The sequence below is a fragment of the Ascaphus truei genome, chromosome 4, assembly GCF_040206685.1.
Source record: "Ascaphus truei isolate aAscTru1 chromosome 4, aAscTru1.hap1, whole genome shotgun sequence".
Classification (NCBI taxonomy): domain Eukaryota; kingdom Metazoa; phylum Chordata; class Amphibia; order Anura; family Ascaphidae; genus Ascaphus; species Ascaphus truei.
The window spans coordinates 398,823,086-398,839,653 of NC_134486.1; the positions used below are offsets into that span (position 1 = coordinate 398,823,086).

Consider the following 16,568-nt stretch of genomic DNA (forward strand, 5'->3'; position numbering starts at 1 on the left):
CTGTGTGTGTGTGTGTGTGTGTGTGTGTGTGTGTGTGTGTGTGTGTGTGTGTGTGAGAGAGGGGAGTGATTGATTAAGTGTGTGTGAGAGAGGGGGATATTGAGTGTGTGAGAAAGGGGGGGATTGATTGAATGTGTGTGTAAGAGAGGGGGGTGATTGGGTGTGTGTGAGAGAGGGGGTGATTGGTTGAGTGTGTGTGTGTGAAGAGAGGGGGGATTGAGTGTGTGTGAGAGAGGGGGGGATTGAATGTATGTGTGAGAGAGGGGGGGATTGAGTGTGTGTGAGAGAGGGGGGGATTGAGTGTGTGAGAGAGGGGGGGATTGAGTGTGTGTGAGAGAGAGGGTGATTGGTTGAGTGTGTGTGTGTGTGTGTGTGTGTGAGAGAGGGGGGGATTGAGTGTGTGTGAGAGAGGGGGGGATTGAGTGTGTGTGAGAGAGGGGGGATTGAGTGTGTGTGAGAGAGGGGGGGATTGAGTGTGTGTGAGAGAGGGGGGGATTGAGTGTGTGTGTGAGAGGGGGGATTGAATGTGTGTGTGTGTGTGTGTGTGTGTGTGTGTGTGTGTGTGTGTGTGTGAGAGAGGGGGGGATTGAGTGTGTGTGAGAGAGGGGGGGATTGAGTGTGTGTGAGAGAGGGGGGATTGAGTGTGTGTGAGAGAGGGGGGATTGAGTGTGTGTGAGAGAGGGGGGATTGGTTGAGTGTGTGTGTGTGTGTGTGTGTGTGTGTGTGTGTGTGTGTGAGAGAGGGGGGGATTGAGTGTGTGTGAGAGAGGGGGGGGTTGAGTGTGTGTGAGAGAGGGGGGATTGAGTGTGTGTGAGAGAGGGGGGGATTGAATGTGTGTGTGTGTGTGTGTGTGTGAGAGAGAGAGGGGGGGATTGAGTGTGTGTGTGAGAGGGGGGGATTGAGTGTGTGTGTGAGAGAGGGGGGGATTGAATGTGTGTGTGTGTGTGTGTGTGTGTGTGTGTGTGTGTGTGAGAGAGGGGGGGATTGAGTGTGTGTTTGAGATAGGGTGTGATTGAGTGTGTGTGAGAGAGGGGGGGATTGAGTGTGTGTGAGAGAGGGGGGATTGAGTGTGTGTGAGAGAGGGGGGATTGAGTGTGTGTGAGAGAGGGGGGGATTGAGTGTGTGTGTGAGAGGGGGGATTGAGTGTGTGTGAGAGAGGGGGGGATTGAATGTGTGTGTGTGTGTGTGTGTGTGTGTGTGTGTGTGTGTGAGAGAGGGGGGGATTGAGTGTGTGTGAGAGAGGGGGGATTGAGTGTGTGTGAGAGAGGGGGGATTGAGTGTGTGTGAGAGAGGGGGGATTGAGTGTGTGTGAGAGAGGGGGGGATTGAGTGTGTGTGTGAGAGGGGGGATTGAGTGTGTGTGAGAGAGGGGGGGATTGTGTGTGTGTGTGTGTGTGTGTGTGTGTGTGTGTGTGTGTGTGTGTGAGAGAGAGGGGGGGATTGAGTGTGTGAGAGAGGGGGGGATTGAGTGTGTGTGAGAGAGGGGGGATTGAGTGTGTGTGAGAGAGGGGGGATTGGTTGAGTGTGTGTATGTGTGTGTGTGTGTGTGTGTGTGTGTGTGTGTGTGTGTGTGTGAGGGGGGGATTGAGTGTGTGTGTGAGAGAGGGGGGATTGAGTGTGTGTGAGAGAGGGGGGATTGAGTGTGTGTGAGAGAGGGGGGATTGAGTGTGTGTGTGAGAGGGGGGATTGAGTGTGTGTGAGAGAGGGGGGGATTGAATGTGTGTGTGTGTGTGAGAGAGGGGGGGATTGAGTGTGTGTGTGAGGGGGGGATTGAGTGTGTGTGAGAGAGGGGGGGATTGAATCTGTGTGTGTGTGTGTGAGAGAGAGGGGGGGATTGAGTGTGTGTTTGAGAGAGGGTGTGATTGAGTGTGTGTGAGAGAGGGGGGGATTGAGTGTGTGTGAGAGAGGGGGGGATTGAGTGTGTGTGAGAGAGGGGGGATTGAGTGTGTGTGAGAGAGGGGGGATTGAGTGTGTGTGAGAGAGGGGGGGATTGAGTGTGTGTGAGAGAGGGGGGGATTGAGTGTGTGTGAGAGAGGGGGGATTGAGTGTGTGTGAGAGAGGGGGGGATTGAGTGTGTGTGAGAGAGGGGGGATTGAGTGTGTGAGAGAGGGGGGGGATTGAGTGTGTGTGAGAGAGGGGGGATTGAGTGTGTGTGAGAGAGGGGGGATTGAGTGTGTGTGAGAGAGGGGGGATTGAGTGTGTGTGAGAGAGGGGGGGATTGAGTGTGTGTGAGAGAGGGGGGGGATTGAGTGTGTGTGTGAGAGGGGGGATTGAGTGTGTGTGAGAGAGGGGGGGATTGAATGTGTGTGTGTGTGTGTGAGAGGGGGGGATTGAGTGTGTGTGAGAGAGGGGGGGATTGAGTGTGTGAGAGAGGGGGGGATTGAATGTGTGTGTGTGTGTGTGTGAGTGAGGCCACGTCCATAGTTCGTGCGACATCGTGGGCGCTGCAAACAAAAGGCTGTACCTCAATGAGGACGGCCATAGAGCGCGCGACCGCACGTGCGATGGAGCGGACGATTTTTCGCGAGGCATTTTTTTAAATGTTGTCGCGTGACGGGCAAGTCACGTGCGTGGTTCAGCCAATGAGGAAGACCCGCTCATGACATCACAGGCACGCCTCCGACACGCCTCCCTGTCGTGTCTCCTCCTCCACATCTCACTGGCCATGAATCGCCTCTGAAGCAGCCGCGTGCGACGCCCTGCGCTCCATCACTCGCATGCGCGCCTACTATATTCGAGGTCTTTGTGTATGTGTGTGTGTGAGAGAGAGGGGGTGATAGTGGGAGTGAGGGGGTTATTGAGTGTGTGAGAGTGGGAGGTGATTGTGTGTGAGTGGAGAGCGTTAGTGGAGAGCGTGTGTGTGATTGAGAGTGTGTGTGATTGAGAGTGTGTGTGATTGAGAGTGTGTGTGATTGAGAGTGTGTGTGATTGAGAGTGTGTGTGATTGAGAGTGTGTGTGATTGAGAGTGTGTGTGTGTGGGAGAGAGAGGGGGGTTGATTGAGAGTGTGTGTGTTTGTGTGGGAGAGAGAGAGGGGGGTGATTGTGGGAGAGAGAAAGGTGAGTGTGTGAGAGAGGGGGGATTGAGTGTGTGTGTGTGAGTGGGGGGTGATTGTGTGTGAGATAGAGAGATAGAGAGGGGAGAGAGAAAGGTGAGTGTGTGAGAGAGGGGGGATTGAGTGTGTGTGTGAGAGGGGGGTGATTGTGTGTGAGATAGAGAGAAAGAGAGGAGAGGGGGTGTGTGATTGAAAGTGCGTGTGCGTCTGTGTGGGAGAGAGAGGGGGTGATTTTGTGAGAGAGAGGGGGTGGGTGATTGAGTGTGTGAGAGACAGGGGGAGCATGACTGATAGAAGGGGGGAGATTAGGAGAGGGGGCTTTAAAAAAAATTGCAGGGAGGCCCAAAAAATTCAATAATGTACAGTCAATTGTGTCAGTAACATAAGAATAAAACCCTGAAGACAGCTTTATCTTGTGCTGCAGCACTGCCATCTAGAGGCCAGTTCCCATTGGGCCAGTTTGGTAATAAATAAAAACAGCAACTGGGATTGCATCGTTAAACCATTCTATTATAACAACATCAAGTGAATTCTCCTATGCCTAAATGATCAAATAAAACCCTTATGAGCACATTCACATGCCTCAGGTCCCCAAACCTGCCTTATCCCATACTCCCACAGCACACAGCGCTTCCACTGCTGGAAAAGAGTGCCATTATGTCGATTTTTTTTCTCTTTTTTTTGGCTTTTACATGAATCTATACTATGCCATGAAGAAAACATCATCTAAAATATGTCAATAATCACAACTGCACATGTCCAAGGGGAATAATACTCCACTTACTGAGTTGGAATTTTAGGAAGGCTGATTCTCTTCTCGTTCTCTGTGAGGGAGACAATAGGTGGAGACACTTAGTTTTCTGCAGTAGGGTCAGCAGATGCAGAACAAATATGTAACAACCTGCGCAATATGTACGGTTGGGTAGGTAATGGGAATATGCTGTGTAACGTCTTCCATTAACATTAGACATTGAAGATTATTTTTAAGTATTAACAGATGTACAGTAACACAGGTAAGAAGAAGAAAACATTACTATTACATACCCTCCAAATGTAGCTATTTAGCAGGCACTCTACATGTGTTTGTGTCCTATAAGACCAGTTGTACCTCCTGTACAGTATGAAACAATAACGTTTCTGTGTGGTGTAAGCTGCGTGGGTTTAAGGACTTCCAATGGAATTGCTGGACATAGATCCATCCAGCACGATTAGAGAAACTGTAGTGGTACTGTACTTATTTTCATGTGCAAAATGTTGGCGGGGCTGCTATTGATCACATAAAAGTAACTGATATTGTGCATTATATTCCAATTTTTAGATGTTGGACAAGAAGATACACACTCATTCTGTGTACATGTATTACATAGTGTATTAAGTATATCTTAATATATAAAATCGAAAGGTTGGTACTAGCTGCGGTGAATCTGATTGGTCCTCAGCCTCTGGCCAATCAGATTGGTGGCTCTATGATGTCACCCGGCTCTATGACGTCACCCAACTCTCTCTCCCTCTCCCTCCCCCCCACCGTCTCCCGGACGGAGGGGAAGCGCGGCGCGGCCCTCCTGCCCCAGCCGCCAACGCTCACTTCCCTCCCTCCCCATCGGGGGGACAGGCAGTGGGCAGGCAGCCTCCGGAAGGACCCCCTTCCTCCTGCAGATGCCCCCGGTAAGATGGCGGCGCACAGCGGACAGGCGGGGGGTGGTATTCAGTTAGGAGAGAGGGGGGGAGTTAGTCAGGAGAGAGGGGGGGAGAGAGGGAGTCAGGAGAGAGGAGGGAGAGAGGGAGTCAGGAGAGAGGGAGGGAGAGGGAGTCGAGAGAGAGGGGAGTGAGAGAGGGCGTCAAGAGAGAGAGGGGGGAGAGAGGGAGTCAAGAGAGGGAGGGTGGAGGGAGTCAGGAGAGAAGCCTGAACAGCTGTGAAGAGGGGGGGAAGGGAGTTGAGAGGGAGGATGGGGGAGGCAGAACATTACATCACGGGCAACGCCGGGTATATCAGCTAGTATATATATATATATATTCCAAATGACCACTCCGGGAAGAAGCCCCCCACAGGTGAAACGCGTAGAGTGTCCACTCTAGGCAGCTATTCATTATTTTGTTGGCGTGACTCTTGGTGCTTATCCTGTGGACTGTATGACTTATTTCCACACATCCTGGAGTTTAACTCCGTGGGACTGACTCCATCATCACTATATGGCAGCTGAGTATCATTTTCTCTGCTATTTGGAGTCATTATCTCCTATGGAACCCTTACTCTAGGTTGTTTTATTTGTGCAAACAGCACTGGCTTTTTGTGATTCTACAGCCATGTGTCTTACTTGCTTTTGTGCAGCCACCACAGGCATTGTATGCATCTTTTTTTGATTTTGATATTTTGTATTGCTGTTCAAAGTTTGAGTCTTTTTTTCATTTTGTCTCCCCTGTGCCTCCCCCTTGGTTTATGTTATTATTTTTCTTATGTACATTATTTTTGTATATAGGTTAATTTATGTCATACCTTCCTTTATGCCCTTAGCTTAGTTATACACCTTTTTAGCTAAGGTCTTTACCAGGGGTATTTTGAAATATTCAGCTTTCTTTGTGTCGCTTTATATAGTTATCAGGCTCATTTTTCAGACACATTTTTTGCTTTTGACTTATTTTTCAGCATTATTGATCTTTGTAAATTTTAGTCAGTCACAGTCTTTTTGTATTTTTTGCTGCCCTTAGTGTGTATATGTTTTTAAATGTTAGTTTTCTTTTTGCTCGCTATTAAAATCTATTCATTTTCTATTCTGACTTTAGTTACCTGGTCTTTTGGTATTATGTTACCAGTTATTTTGTGGTATATTTAGAGTGCTGCTTTCGGGGATTGTCTTAGTCTTTTGTGTGATTATATATATATATATATATATATATATATATATATATATATATATATATATATATATATATATATATATATATATATAATCAGAAGACACAAAGTATACCGCATCAACACAATTAATAGCGGCTGCCCAGAAACTGTCCTAAGTGTATGGTAGAATATCAAAAGGCAGTGGTGCTCAAGGATAGATTATGTATAGCGCAACAAAAAAGTATCCTTATAATGAAGCATCCGGGCATACCAAACTATGATTAATGTAACAAATTTATTAGTATAAAGATAAAAACAGGGGCAGAAACATAAAAGAGGAGGGGGACTCACAGCTGACAATACAAATATACCATGAGGACAAAGGCACATTAATTGGTCAAAAGGATCACCAGTAGATGAAAGGCACTAGTCTGTGAAGTAATACATTACTGCAGAGCTGTGTACTATAGATAGAAGTATGCCGATAATATAACTCTAGGTTGCATATGAGCAATATTGCCGGCCCTAGGGTATTATCAAAGGATCCAATATAAGAGCATGTATCACACTGATGTTAAATTCTGATACATCACCAAAGTCTGTGTGGTTGATATGACCAAAAAACGAGTTGCAGAAGCCTCCTATAATGGAAACAGTCAGGGGTCCCCCTCCACAGACTCCCACTCCATGGATATATATATACAGTATGTATTATTTACTCTTGTATAGTCATAGAACAAACAATAATCCTGCTGCCGAAGGTAAGTGTATTGCTAATGTAGCCAGGTCTCCCCAGCCTGTCAGCACCCCCCTCACCTTGCTGACGATCGCGGGTGCAGCCGAGTCAAATGGCGGCCCAGCGCGGCGATCGCAGGGGTGAGGGCGGTCAGGCCCCGGCTCGGGGGTTGCCGGGGACATGTGCGGCCGGTTGCCAAGGCAGCGCGCGCGTCACTGGGCTCCCTGCGCTCCCGGAGCCGGGCGGTAAGGGCGCCGCCATGTTGCGCCAGTTCACGCATTCGCAGTAAGCCCCCGGCGGCCATTTGGGATGCGCACAGGCGCAGGGAAGGCACTCACGCAGCCCCAATGTAATTGCAGCCTCCACGGGACTACAACTCCCATGAGTCTTAGGGCCACGCATACCAGGTGCCTTAGTGGAGCCAATAGGGCTTAGGATTTCTTGGCAGAGGAGAAGAGATACATTGTTTGGGCTGCAGCTACGCAGTCAGTTGGAGTCCGGGAGCTGTGAGGGAAGCAAGGGTGCGGGGAGTGAGTGCAGCTCCTGCATCCAGATAGGTACCCACACCCCAGGTAGGCCCCAACTCCCCACCAGTTTAGGGGGTAATTATAAGGGACAGCCCCAGTTAGGGACTGTGCCCTTAGTGTGAGTGCTGCCTTGTCAGAGTCACGGCTGTTAGTGCTGTGAGGTCTGACAGGCAGGCACCGTGTTGTGCAGCCGGTTGCTGTACGTACCCAGTACTAGGTCCCAGTCACCTTGAGGTAGCGCTAGGGGTAGGATGCCTGAAGAGATATTCTGTTAACGAGGTCAGGGATTCTGGAGAGGATCTGCACTAGGCTAGCCAACAGTAGGTAGACGCCTGGGGGCAGTGCGTTACTGCAAGTACTAGGTACTAGTTAGCTAGAGTCAGGACCGGGAGAGCTAGGGGGACAGGATAGGCCAGTTAACCCCTTAGGTCCCAGGTAGGTCCTCACTCCCCAGTTAGTGGTGCTCCAGGGACAGGCCCTAGGTGAGGGACCGTGTCATGTTAGAGTGCCAGTGTTAGATAGGGATCAGCGGACGCTGCGCTTCCTGTCAGGAGACGTGGGCTTAAGTCTGTGCCCAGAGAGAGACTATCTTCAGGGTGGGATCGCCCCTGGCGGACCCCAAGCAAGGAACCACCGGATGAGACGGGATCCAGGTCGACAGATCCTTTGAGAAGTAGTTGCAGGCCCGAGTGCAGGAGCACTCGGCAGGTAACCCCTTTTGTCAACAAGTGCACCAACAGTTCCATTAGTTAGTGACTGCGCAGTCACCCATATTCTCACCTAAAGAGTGCGGGACACATTGTGCGGGGATTGATGGACACGGGGTGGGATCACCCGGTGTAGGGGGAAGCGTCCTGCGAGACGCAAGTATCAGTGTCCCCTCTAGAGAGGGACACCCGTTATTATGTTGATGTTATATGGTTCATGTGAGCACAAGTAAAAAGGTATTGGTTATCATACATATGGTGTACTGATTATTTGCATGTGGTTCCTATGTTAGGGTTATTCTACATAACCATAGAATCCTACATAGGCAATCCCCGTGCTGAGTCGCGCCACTTACCCCCATCATCTTTAGTTAGTGTGGCTTTAGATGGCGCTTCCGCACGCTTCCACCGGCGTGCGGAGGCGTCTGGAATTGCAGGAGACAGGAGATTTTAATTTTTGCCGCTGAGGGAAGCGGAGGGCCCGTCACGTGACTGCCAAAAGCCAATGGCAGTGGCGCACTAGCCCCACCTCCCGCCCCGCCTCCCACACGGCTACACAAGCGCGCACGCTGACGCTCATGCAGGGACACAAAAAAGCTCCTGCTTGAGCAGGAGAGCATGAGCGTCAGCGCTGCTCAGCGCTCTTCTTTTCACCATGTCCGAGGCCTAACACTGGGATCTGACCTGTGTCCACTTGCTCCCAATAGAGTGATATTACCACTACAGCTATATTTCTTCTCCATATTTAATAAATTACTACCTACATGCTAATTGAATACTAATTATTACTATTTTCACTTCATAACTATAAAGATTATTTCCAAGGCCAGCCAACCTATGCTGCAGACCTCAGAATAACATATATATTAATATCCAGGTTTCAAAGACTACATCTCTACTGAAGTCTGTAAGATCACTGAGGCACAACTGCATGTTATCAGTAAGGTCATTGTACTGTAAGTGACATCAGACAAGGCCTGACTTCTACTTATGCTTCATATACTGTAACAACATATCAGCAGGGCCGTCTTAACGTATGGGCACGATGGGCAGTTGCCCAAGGGCCCCAGAGCATAGGGGGGCCCCACACGCCCGGACCCATGTGTGCCCACCAATGCTTAAAGCTTTCCCAACCCCCCCCCCCCCCCCCCGCCCGGCACCCCGGCTCCCTCTTAAGCTGAGTCCATGGCGACTCAGCCCGTGCGGAAGCGCGCTTAGGCTGAGGGAAAGTGGGTGCTTTCCCTGGCCTTGGTTAGTGCGCCATCCGGGGGCGTGTCGGGGGGCGGGCCAGTGACGTCACGGAGCTGGTTCGCCCTCATTGGGTGAATCGCTCACGTGACCGGCCCTGCGCTCCCATGAGCGCGAAATCTAAAATGTGGATAAGACCTACGCTTCCGCACGCCTGCGGAAGCGTAGGCGAGCCCCTACTAAAGCCGCTCTCATTGCGGCTGCAGGGGCTCACTGGTAAGTCAGAGCGCCTCAGCACGGGTCAGCGCATAAGCGCTGACCATGCCCGAGGCCTCAGGGTTGCCATGTGTCCGGTATATGAGAGATAATACCGGACATGGGATAGAGCAGGGCTGCTGCTGCTATGGGGCTGGGCAGCTTCTGATTGGTTGCTGCAGTGTAATTCAGCCAATCGGGAGGTGGCAGGAGCCTGGAGGTGGGGCCAAAGAGCGGAGGAAAAGCATGCAGCAGAGAGGTGAGGCTGTGTGTGTGTGTCTATCTGTGTGTGTCTATCTGTGTCTTGCCTGTGTGTCTCAGTGTGTGTCTGTCTCTGTGTCCTGTCTGTATATGTGAGTGTGTGTCTGTCTATCTGTGTGTGAGTGTATGTGTCTCAGTGTGACTGTCTTTCTGTGTGTCCTGTGTCCTGCCTCTATATGTTTGTGCCTCAATGTGTGTGTGTGTGTTTGAGTGAGTGAGTGAGTGAGTGAATGTCTCAGTGTGTGTGTGTGTGTGTGTGTGTGTGTGTGTGTGTGTGTGTGTGTGTGTGTGTGTGTGTGTGTGTGTGTGTGTGTGTGTGTGTGTGTGTGTGTGTGTGTGTGTGTGTGTGTGTGTACTGGCAACTTTGTTTAATTGCTCACTCACCCTTACTTTTCTTTTACTTGTAGGGTTGTTCTGGTTTCCCCTCTGTACCTCCGCTGCAGGGCGCAATCATGGGGGGTGCTGTGAGGGAGCATCTGGAGGTTCCGCGGCGACCCGATAGCAGAGTGCGCCGCCATGTTGTAATGGGCATTGCGCAATACTCATGCGCGACCGGAGGCACGGAGAGAGTTCGCGCATGCGCAGTGTACGCGCACGCAAAGGCTGGCCAATAACCTGGAGGCTCTGAAGTAAAACTACAATTCCCATGAGCCTCAGCAGAGCCACATGACACCAGGGAACGAATAGGAGTGCAGGGATTGGTGGCAGGCAGGAAAGGGAAGCGTGGGGGAGAGACCACGCTAGCAGAGGGCACCGGAGGAGCAAGGGGAGAGGTTGTGTGTGTGCAGGGGGTCAGTGACCCACCTGCGTAGGCCAGATTCCCCCTCAGGCCCAGTGCAGACCCTAAGTCACCATTAGCTTGCGGTGCTGCAGGGAAAGCCCTAGAGAGAGAGAGACATCCTATTCCCTTACTGTATTAGCAGACAGGGACACACTGTTCTTCCTGAGCTGCGGTGTGCGAACAGTGGTTTGGGCTCAAGCTGCTGGACATTTCCAAACTCGTGAGAGACTACGCTGGATCAGCGGATCCTTTTCGAAGTCTGTTACCGGCTGCTGGAGTAGCCGGAAGATATTAAATAAGTGCACCAACACCGGTACCTTCAGGCGCTGATCCCGCCTTGGGGGAGGGTTCTTTGGGGACACTGGGTTGAGTGACCAAGGGACTGAGCCTATACATTGGACACGGTGTGGGGTGCACGCGGTGGTGGGAAGTGACATTACTCAATGTGGAGAGTGGCCAGGCCACTGGTGTATATTTACTGAATATCAGCTATTCATGTACTGTGGCTAAATGTGTTTTATCCCTAATAGGTGTAAGCTAAGGTTTTGCGATTACTTATTAGTAAAAGGTTTCAACGTTGAGGCTTGTTATCATTATTCTTACCTAGGGGAATAGTACTTATTGGGGATCCTGGGTAAGTGGAGGCGCTGCCAAGAACATATTGTTACCCCAGGCTCCCAGTTAGCGGAGGCCCAGATCTCGCTGAGCCAGCAGGTACATACAGCACTAGTAGTCTCTCTATATCAGCAGGAAAGAGGGCTACATACTATACTAACAGTCTTCCCATTTTCAAGATCTATTAAAAACAACCACCATTTTAAATTCTCAGAAAGGCTCCATAACTCAGATCTCATCCCAGCAGCATTGCAATCTCTGCAGCACCCGTACTTACAGATCATCCCCAAGAAGGCAGAGCAGGTTACTTATCCAATGGCATGATTCAATATGCAATTTAAGGGTGGATTTTGAAGTCTAAATTTGAAAGCTACTGTACTGATAATGACAGGGAGGGGGGTGAGAGGATGAAGGGAGGGGGTGAGAGGATGAAGGGAGTGGGTGAGAGGAAAAGGGGGGAGTGAGAGGAGAAAGGGGTGTGGGAGGGTGAGAGGACAAGGGGGTGAAAGGACAAGGGGGGGAGAGAGAGAGAGAGAGAGAGAGATAGGATGAGGAGGGGGTGCAACAATCTAGGAATGTGTGGGAGGAGCAGTAAGATCAGTATTGCTCGCCATGTACAGTATGACTGCAGGTCAGTTATTTATAAATTATCTGACCATTGCGTCATTTGTTCTAAATTTCACTCCAAGCGTGCACCAATTTGCACTATTTCTTATTCTATTTCCTAAAACAATCCTCGGAAGGGCGCTCCCTCCCAAGACTCTTCCCCAGATTTTTTACGAAACAGAATATAAATTGGTGCAAATGGGTGAATACTTGGAGTGAAATTTAGAACAAATGACATAACAGTCAGATCCTTTATAAATAACAATCTTCCTCCCCAGCGATTCTCCCGCGCGTCGCACCTTTCATCATTGTGTCCAGTATTTTTGGACAAGCCACCTGGCAACCCTACTCGCTCTCCCCCCGCCCAGCACCCCGGCTCCGCTCGCTCTCCCCCCGCCCGGCACCACGGCTCCACTCACTCTCCGCCCGCCCGGCACCCCGGCTCCGCTCGCTCTCCGCCCGCCCGGCACCCCGGCTCGCGTCACAACCGCTCACAGCCTAGCAGTGCAGCACTTCCGGTGCCTGCTGCTGCTAGTGAGCGCGTGGGAGGCTGGGAGCGACAGTGTAGGCCGGGCCCCGTGCACTGCTCTGCCCGGTGGCCCCTAGTGTTGTTAAGATGGCCCTGCATATCAGCTCTGGAGAGCATGGATTTGTTTGTCTATTCAGTGTTTTAATGCAATATATATATTTGGATGTTCCTATAAAATGAATGTATCCCTATTATTGAGCATTTTTTCCAACTATTAACTTACCTTTCCAGGGATGGACAATAAGAGTATCTTTAAATTCATTTTGCAGCCTGCAATACCCGTCTATGAGATCCGCCATGTTTTCAGCAACAGCCAGTGATGGAGTTTTAATAGCTAAGGGCTTACAGAGAAAAAATAGATCACATTAAATCACACTGTGAATATTTAGCTACAGTACAAAAATACATTAGCAGCTAATGGAAAGCGCTCAGGTACAACAAATATATACTGTAAATTAAGTTACTTTAGTGCTAAACAAAAAAACATGGGGCAGTTTCATATCGTTCTCGAGTTAATGTGAGTGCTAACAAACCTAAGACAGCTTTAGACATCAGGGCATATCATCTCGCTTTGTACAACCAACTTTATGCGAGCCTCATAGGCTTACCTGGGGGGCACCAGATATTCCTAAAAGCAGCAGAGCCCGTCCATCTTCTAGTAGCGAGCACTTGATAGATTTGATCTGTGTAAATTCTGTAAAACATGTGGGCTATGGGAAAAGATAATGAAAGGTCAACCCATGTACCAGCTATTGGTTGCCAAAGGTACATGGGAAAGATTGCACAAAGGTCATTTATTTTATGAAAAGCTGCTGTACTTAAAGACCAGGGTCACTGGCGGCCACTTGTCTCAGGGCACTTATTGGCTAGTGGTACCTCTTTCCTAGAGGGAAGACTAGATGTTGCAGGGAAATATGTACAAGTTATGCATACAGTACATATACTTGGTTTTAGCTGGTCCTTATTATAGCTTCATGCATGAAATCCGGTTCACTTGACTAAGTACATATGGAGCACTAACACATACTGCACTAACATGAAACATACTCTAATATTATGTACAGTATGTTAAGATAATCATGATCACCTAAGCACAGCAACAACAATAGTTATATACATATAAGTACATGATAATAAACCAACACACACAACAATAAACATAGTTGAACAAGATACTAAAAACAGATATACAGTTGTGTGAAAAAGAAAGTGCACCCTCTTTGAATTCTATGGTTTTACATATCAGGACATAATAACAATCCCATGTTCCTTAGCAGGTCTTAAAATTAGGTAAATACAACCTCAGATGAACAACACCACATGACATATTACACCGTGTCATGATTTATTTAAGAAAAATAAAGCCAAAATGGAGAAGCCATATGTGAAAAACTAAATACACCTTATGATTCAATAGCTTGTAGAACCACCTTTAACAGCAATAACCTGAAGTAACTGTTTTCTGTATGACTTTATCAGTCTCTCACATCGATGTGGAGGAGTTTTGGCCCACTCTTCTTTACATCCCCAGACCCTATCTGCAGGACTGGAGGGATATTTCCATTACCAGCCTATCACCCCAAGTCTCAGGAGGTACCTTAAGCAGGTGGCCCTCCAAGTCAGTCTCTGGCAGGTTTCTGGGTCATCTACAGTATGTTCAGGAAATATAGGTCTCTGGGTGTCTTGAACTCAGCACAGCCTGTGTGCTCAAGACAGTGTCTGCATGCAGGCTTCTCTGTTCTCCTTCTGTCAGCCCAAATGTGAGCCAAGGAGAAATCTCTCTCGAGTGTCTCACATGAGGCTTTTTACAGAGCCTTCATTAGTCCAGGTGGAGACTAGTTAATTGAGTGGATACAATTTACTACCTCTCTGCTGGATTCTCAGCGCTCGGATGCTGCTTTATTTAAACTGGGATAAGTCCCTGTTACATATAGTCTAACTGTAACCAGCTACATGTATATGGTAAGATCAGGCATACACATGTAGTCAGGCTCAGGGTTTTCGGTGCTGGGGACACACGCATTCCATATCCATTGGCTTCGCCAGACAGCGAGACATGTTCTGTGGTGGGGTTCCAATCGGCAGACCCCAGAGGCGCTGCGTTTTGCTTTTCTTACTGTGGCTCTGGGGACAACAAGTCTGGCTACATCTGTATGATAAAGTAGGTTCTTAATTGTTACATGATCAAGCATGTGATAAGCAAGTAATTGTATTGAGCAGAACACAATGTATTAATGATTGGTCCAATAGGTGGTAAGATCCTATGGTTTGATCCTTTGGATCAACATACTGTAAATCCAAGAAATAGGATAAATTATCTGTCGTCTAAATTTAGCATAGGTTGAACTTGATGAGCATACAGTGCCTTTTTTCAACCTCATCTACTGTGTAACTATGTAATTATGTAACTATGTAACAAGTATTAAGCAGAACATCTAATCATTATTTGTATAAAATGCGCTAGTTTCTTTTTTTTATCAATTATAAAAATAAACCGTCTATGCCGTTATTATTGAACTTATTCAAGTTCAACCATCTGCTTTTACATTCTCTTAAAGCAGCAAAACCTGTGAAATCTTATGGGGTTTTTTTTATAAATCAGTTCTGTAGTGATAATAGTGATTATATTTGTTCTAATTTTTTTTATTTAAATCTTAAAGCTATTTTTTAATGCGTTTTAAAGCATCTTTTGATTCCTATAGCAGGTTTTAGCCCACCCCACAAGTAGTGCAAGATCTTTGCAACACTTTCCTGTTTGTGATAATTTGTTGCCAATGTTTCCAGCAGTTTGAGCGGTAAACTATAACAATAGATAATGTTACCTTGGTAATACAAGGATACATTGTAGCTGCTGAGTAACACTGACTGAAGCAGCCATTATGTTAGGCACACAATCCGAATTTTTTAAAGATTTATAACAGGAGCACAGACGATTGGCAACGAAGGTAAGAATGAAAAGTTACACGTTGGCACATGCTCTACATATAAAAAGAAGAAAATAGAAAAAACCCTGGGATGTAGTATTGCTGCTTTAATAAGCAGACAAAGAAAGGAGAAAAAAAGAGCACTGCAAAATGAGGATAGCTGGAGGCAAGGTAATTTGCTCATACAGGTATTTAATGTTAAAGCTGCTGTTCATTTCTCTATGTACTCAGAAAGTCATTGCATCATACAGTATGAGCAATACAGTTTAAAAACAAAGCTGAAGAACTTGATATTTAAAGGAGTACACCACATTTTGTATGAACCAATTTGTTTTAAACAAACAAATGTTTTATAAAGTGCTATAGAAAACTCCATTATATAACAATATAAGGGACTACAGATCATACTAACTGGTACGTACGTTAGCAATTACCAGCTGAATTTGGATGTAAAAGTGAGTTTATAACAGTTAGATCTGCACAGGTTAAGCTGTATCCTGAGTGGTGTTTGTATCTCTTATCCTTATGTCTTACCTTAGCGTCCTTGCCAGTAAGTTGTCGAATACCTTTAGGACCAATGACTAAGTCCACAGTGATACTCCACCCTTGCTGAAGAGATAAGAAACATACGAGTTATAGATTTTGTTTCGTGTATTCCAGCAACAGTATTAATTATCAGCGTTGTAAATGCATCAACAATTCTTTAAATTAAACTACCGTCGCCATAAAGCTCTGAAACAAGACACACAACATCTCTGGGTTTAATTAGTCAACAGTTTTTCTGCAGGTAAATACTGTTATATTTTCTGACATTACAATTTTGTTGGCTGTCTCATGGTAATTATGGTCAAAAAGCTAGGGATATCTTGTGTTAAATATGAAAAATGAGGTAAAGGTGTCTGCTTCACTGTGAATTCTGATATCACATAAACAGTACAATTGCAGTACACAATGTTGATGAAAAGAGGTTCACGAGCCTCAAGTGATAATTTCACTGGAAAGACCCACTGTAAGCTATAAAAGTAAAACAGAGATTCCACATACTGCCAGTTCACATCTGTAGGTCTCCTGATCAATGGATGTAAAGCTTGACAGGGTACTCAAGAACCTCATGATACACTCCTCCTCCTTTAATGAGCCATACTGCTGGAACGTCTGCTGGATCATCTTGCGGAATTGCTTGGGCTACCAAAAGAAGACAAAGACAACTTGGCTTGGAATCTTCCATTGCTTGGAAAGCACCTCTGAACAGGTTTCCGGTGCAGATTATTAGATTATCTCAATACTAGAAGGTGGGAACCCGTAATCAAAAAAAGATCAAAACCAGATCAGAATAAGAATAAGTCATTTACTGAATATCTGAAAAATAGCACACACTATGGGACATGTGTAACACCAAAAACTGGTACAGCAATCAGAGCTCAGAAACATCAAAATGCAGCGATGGCAAAATGACACGTGCAATAATGAAGAATGATAAGAGATACTTATCTAGGCTCCTTGTCTTGAGCTCGGATGAACACTCAACAGAAATTAAGAGGGGAAAAAAG

The 16,568-nt window shown here is 47.3% G+C and overlaps 1 protein-coding gene across 2 annotated transcripts in view; it reads right to left on the reverse strand.

Annotated features, from left to right (window-relative positions):
* PTK2B (protein tyrosine kinase 2 beta) overlaps nt 1-16,568 on the reverse strand; it is a 219,192-nt gene that overhangs the window by 68,699 nt on the left and 133,925 nt on the right. For both annotated transcript variants that reach the window (XM_075598620.1, XM_075598619.1), the window contains exons 8-12: nt 16,063-16,203; nt 15,553-15,627; nt 12,703-12,804; nt 12,318-12,435; nt 3,838-3,877 (exon numbers count right to left, since the gene is read on the reverse strand). In XM_075598620.1, the coding sequence (XP_075454735.1) occupies nt 3,838-3,877; nt 12,318-12,435; nt 12,703-12,804; nt 15,553-15,627; nt 16,063-16,203 (476 nt within the window). The remainder of the gene's footprint in view (nt 1-3,837; nt 3,878-12,317; nt 12,436-12,702; nt 12,805-15,552; nt 15,628-16,062; nt 16,204-16,568) is intronic.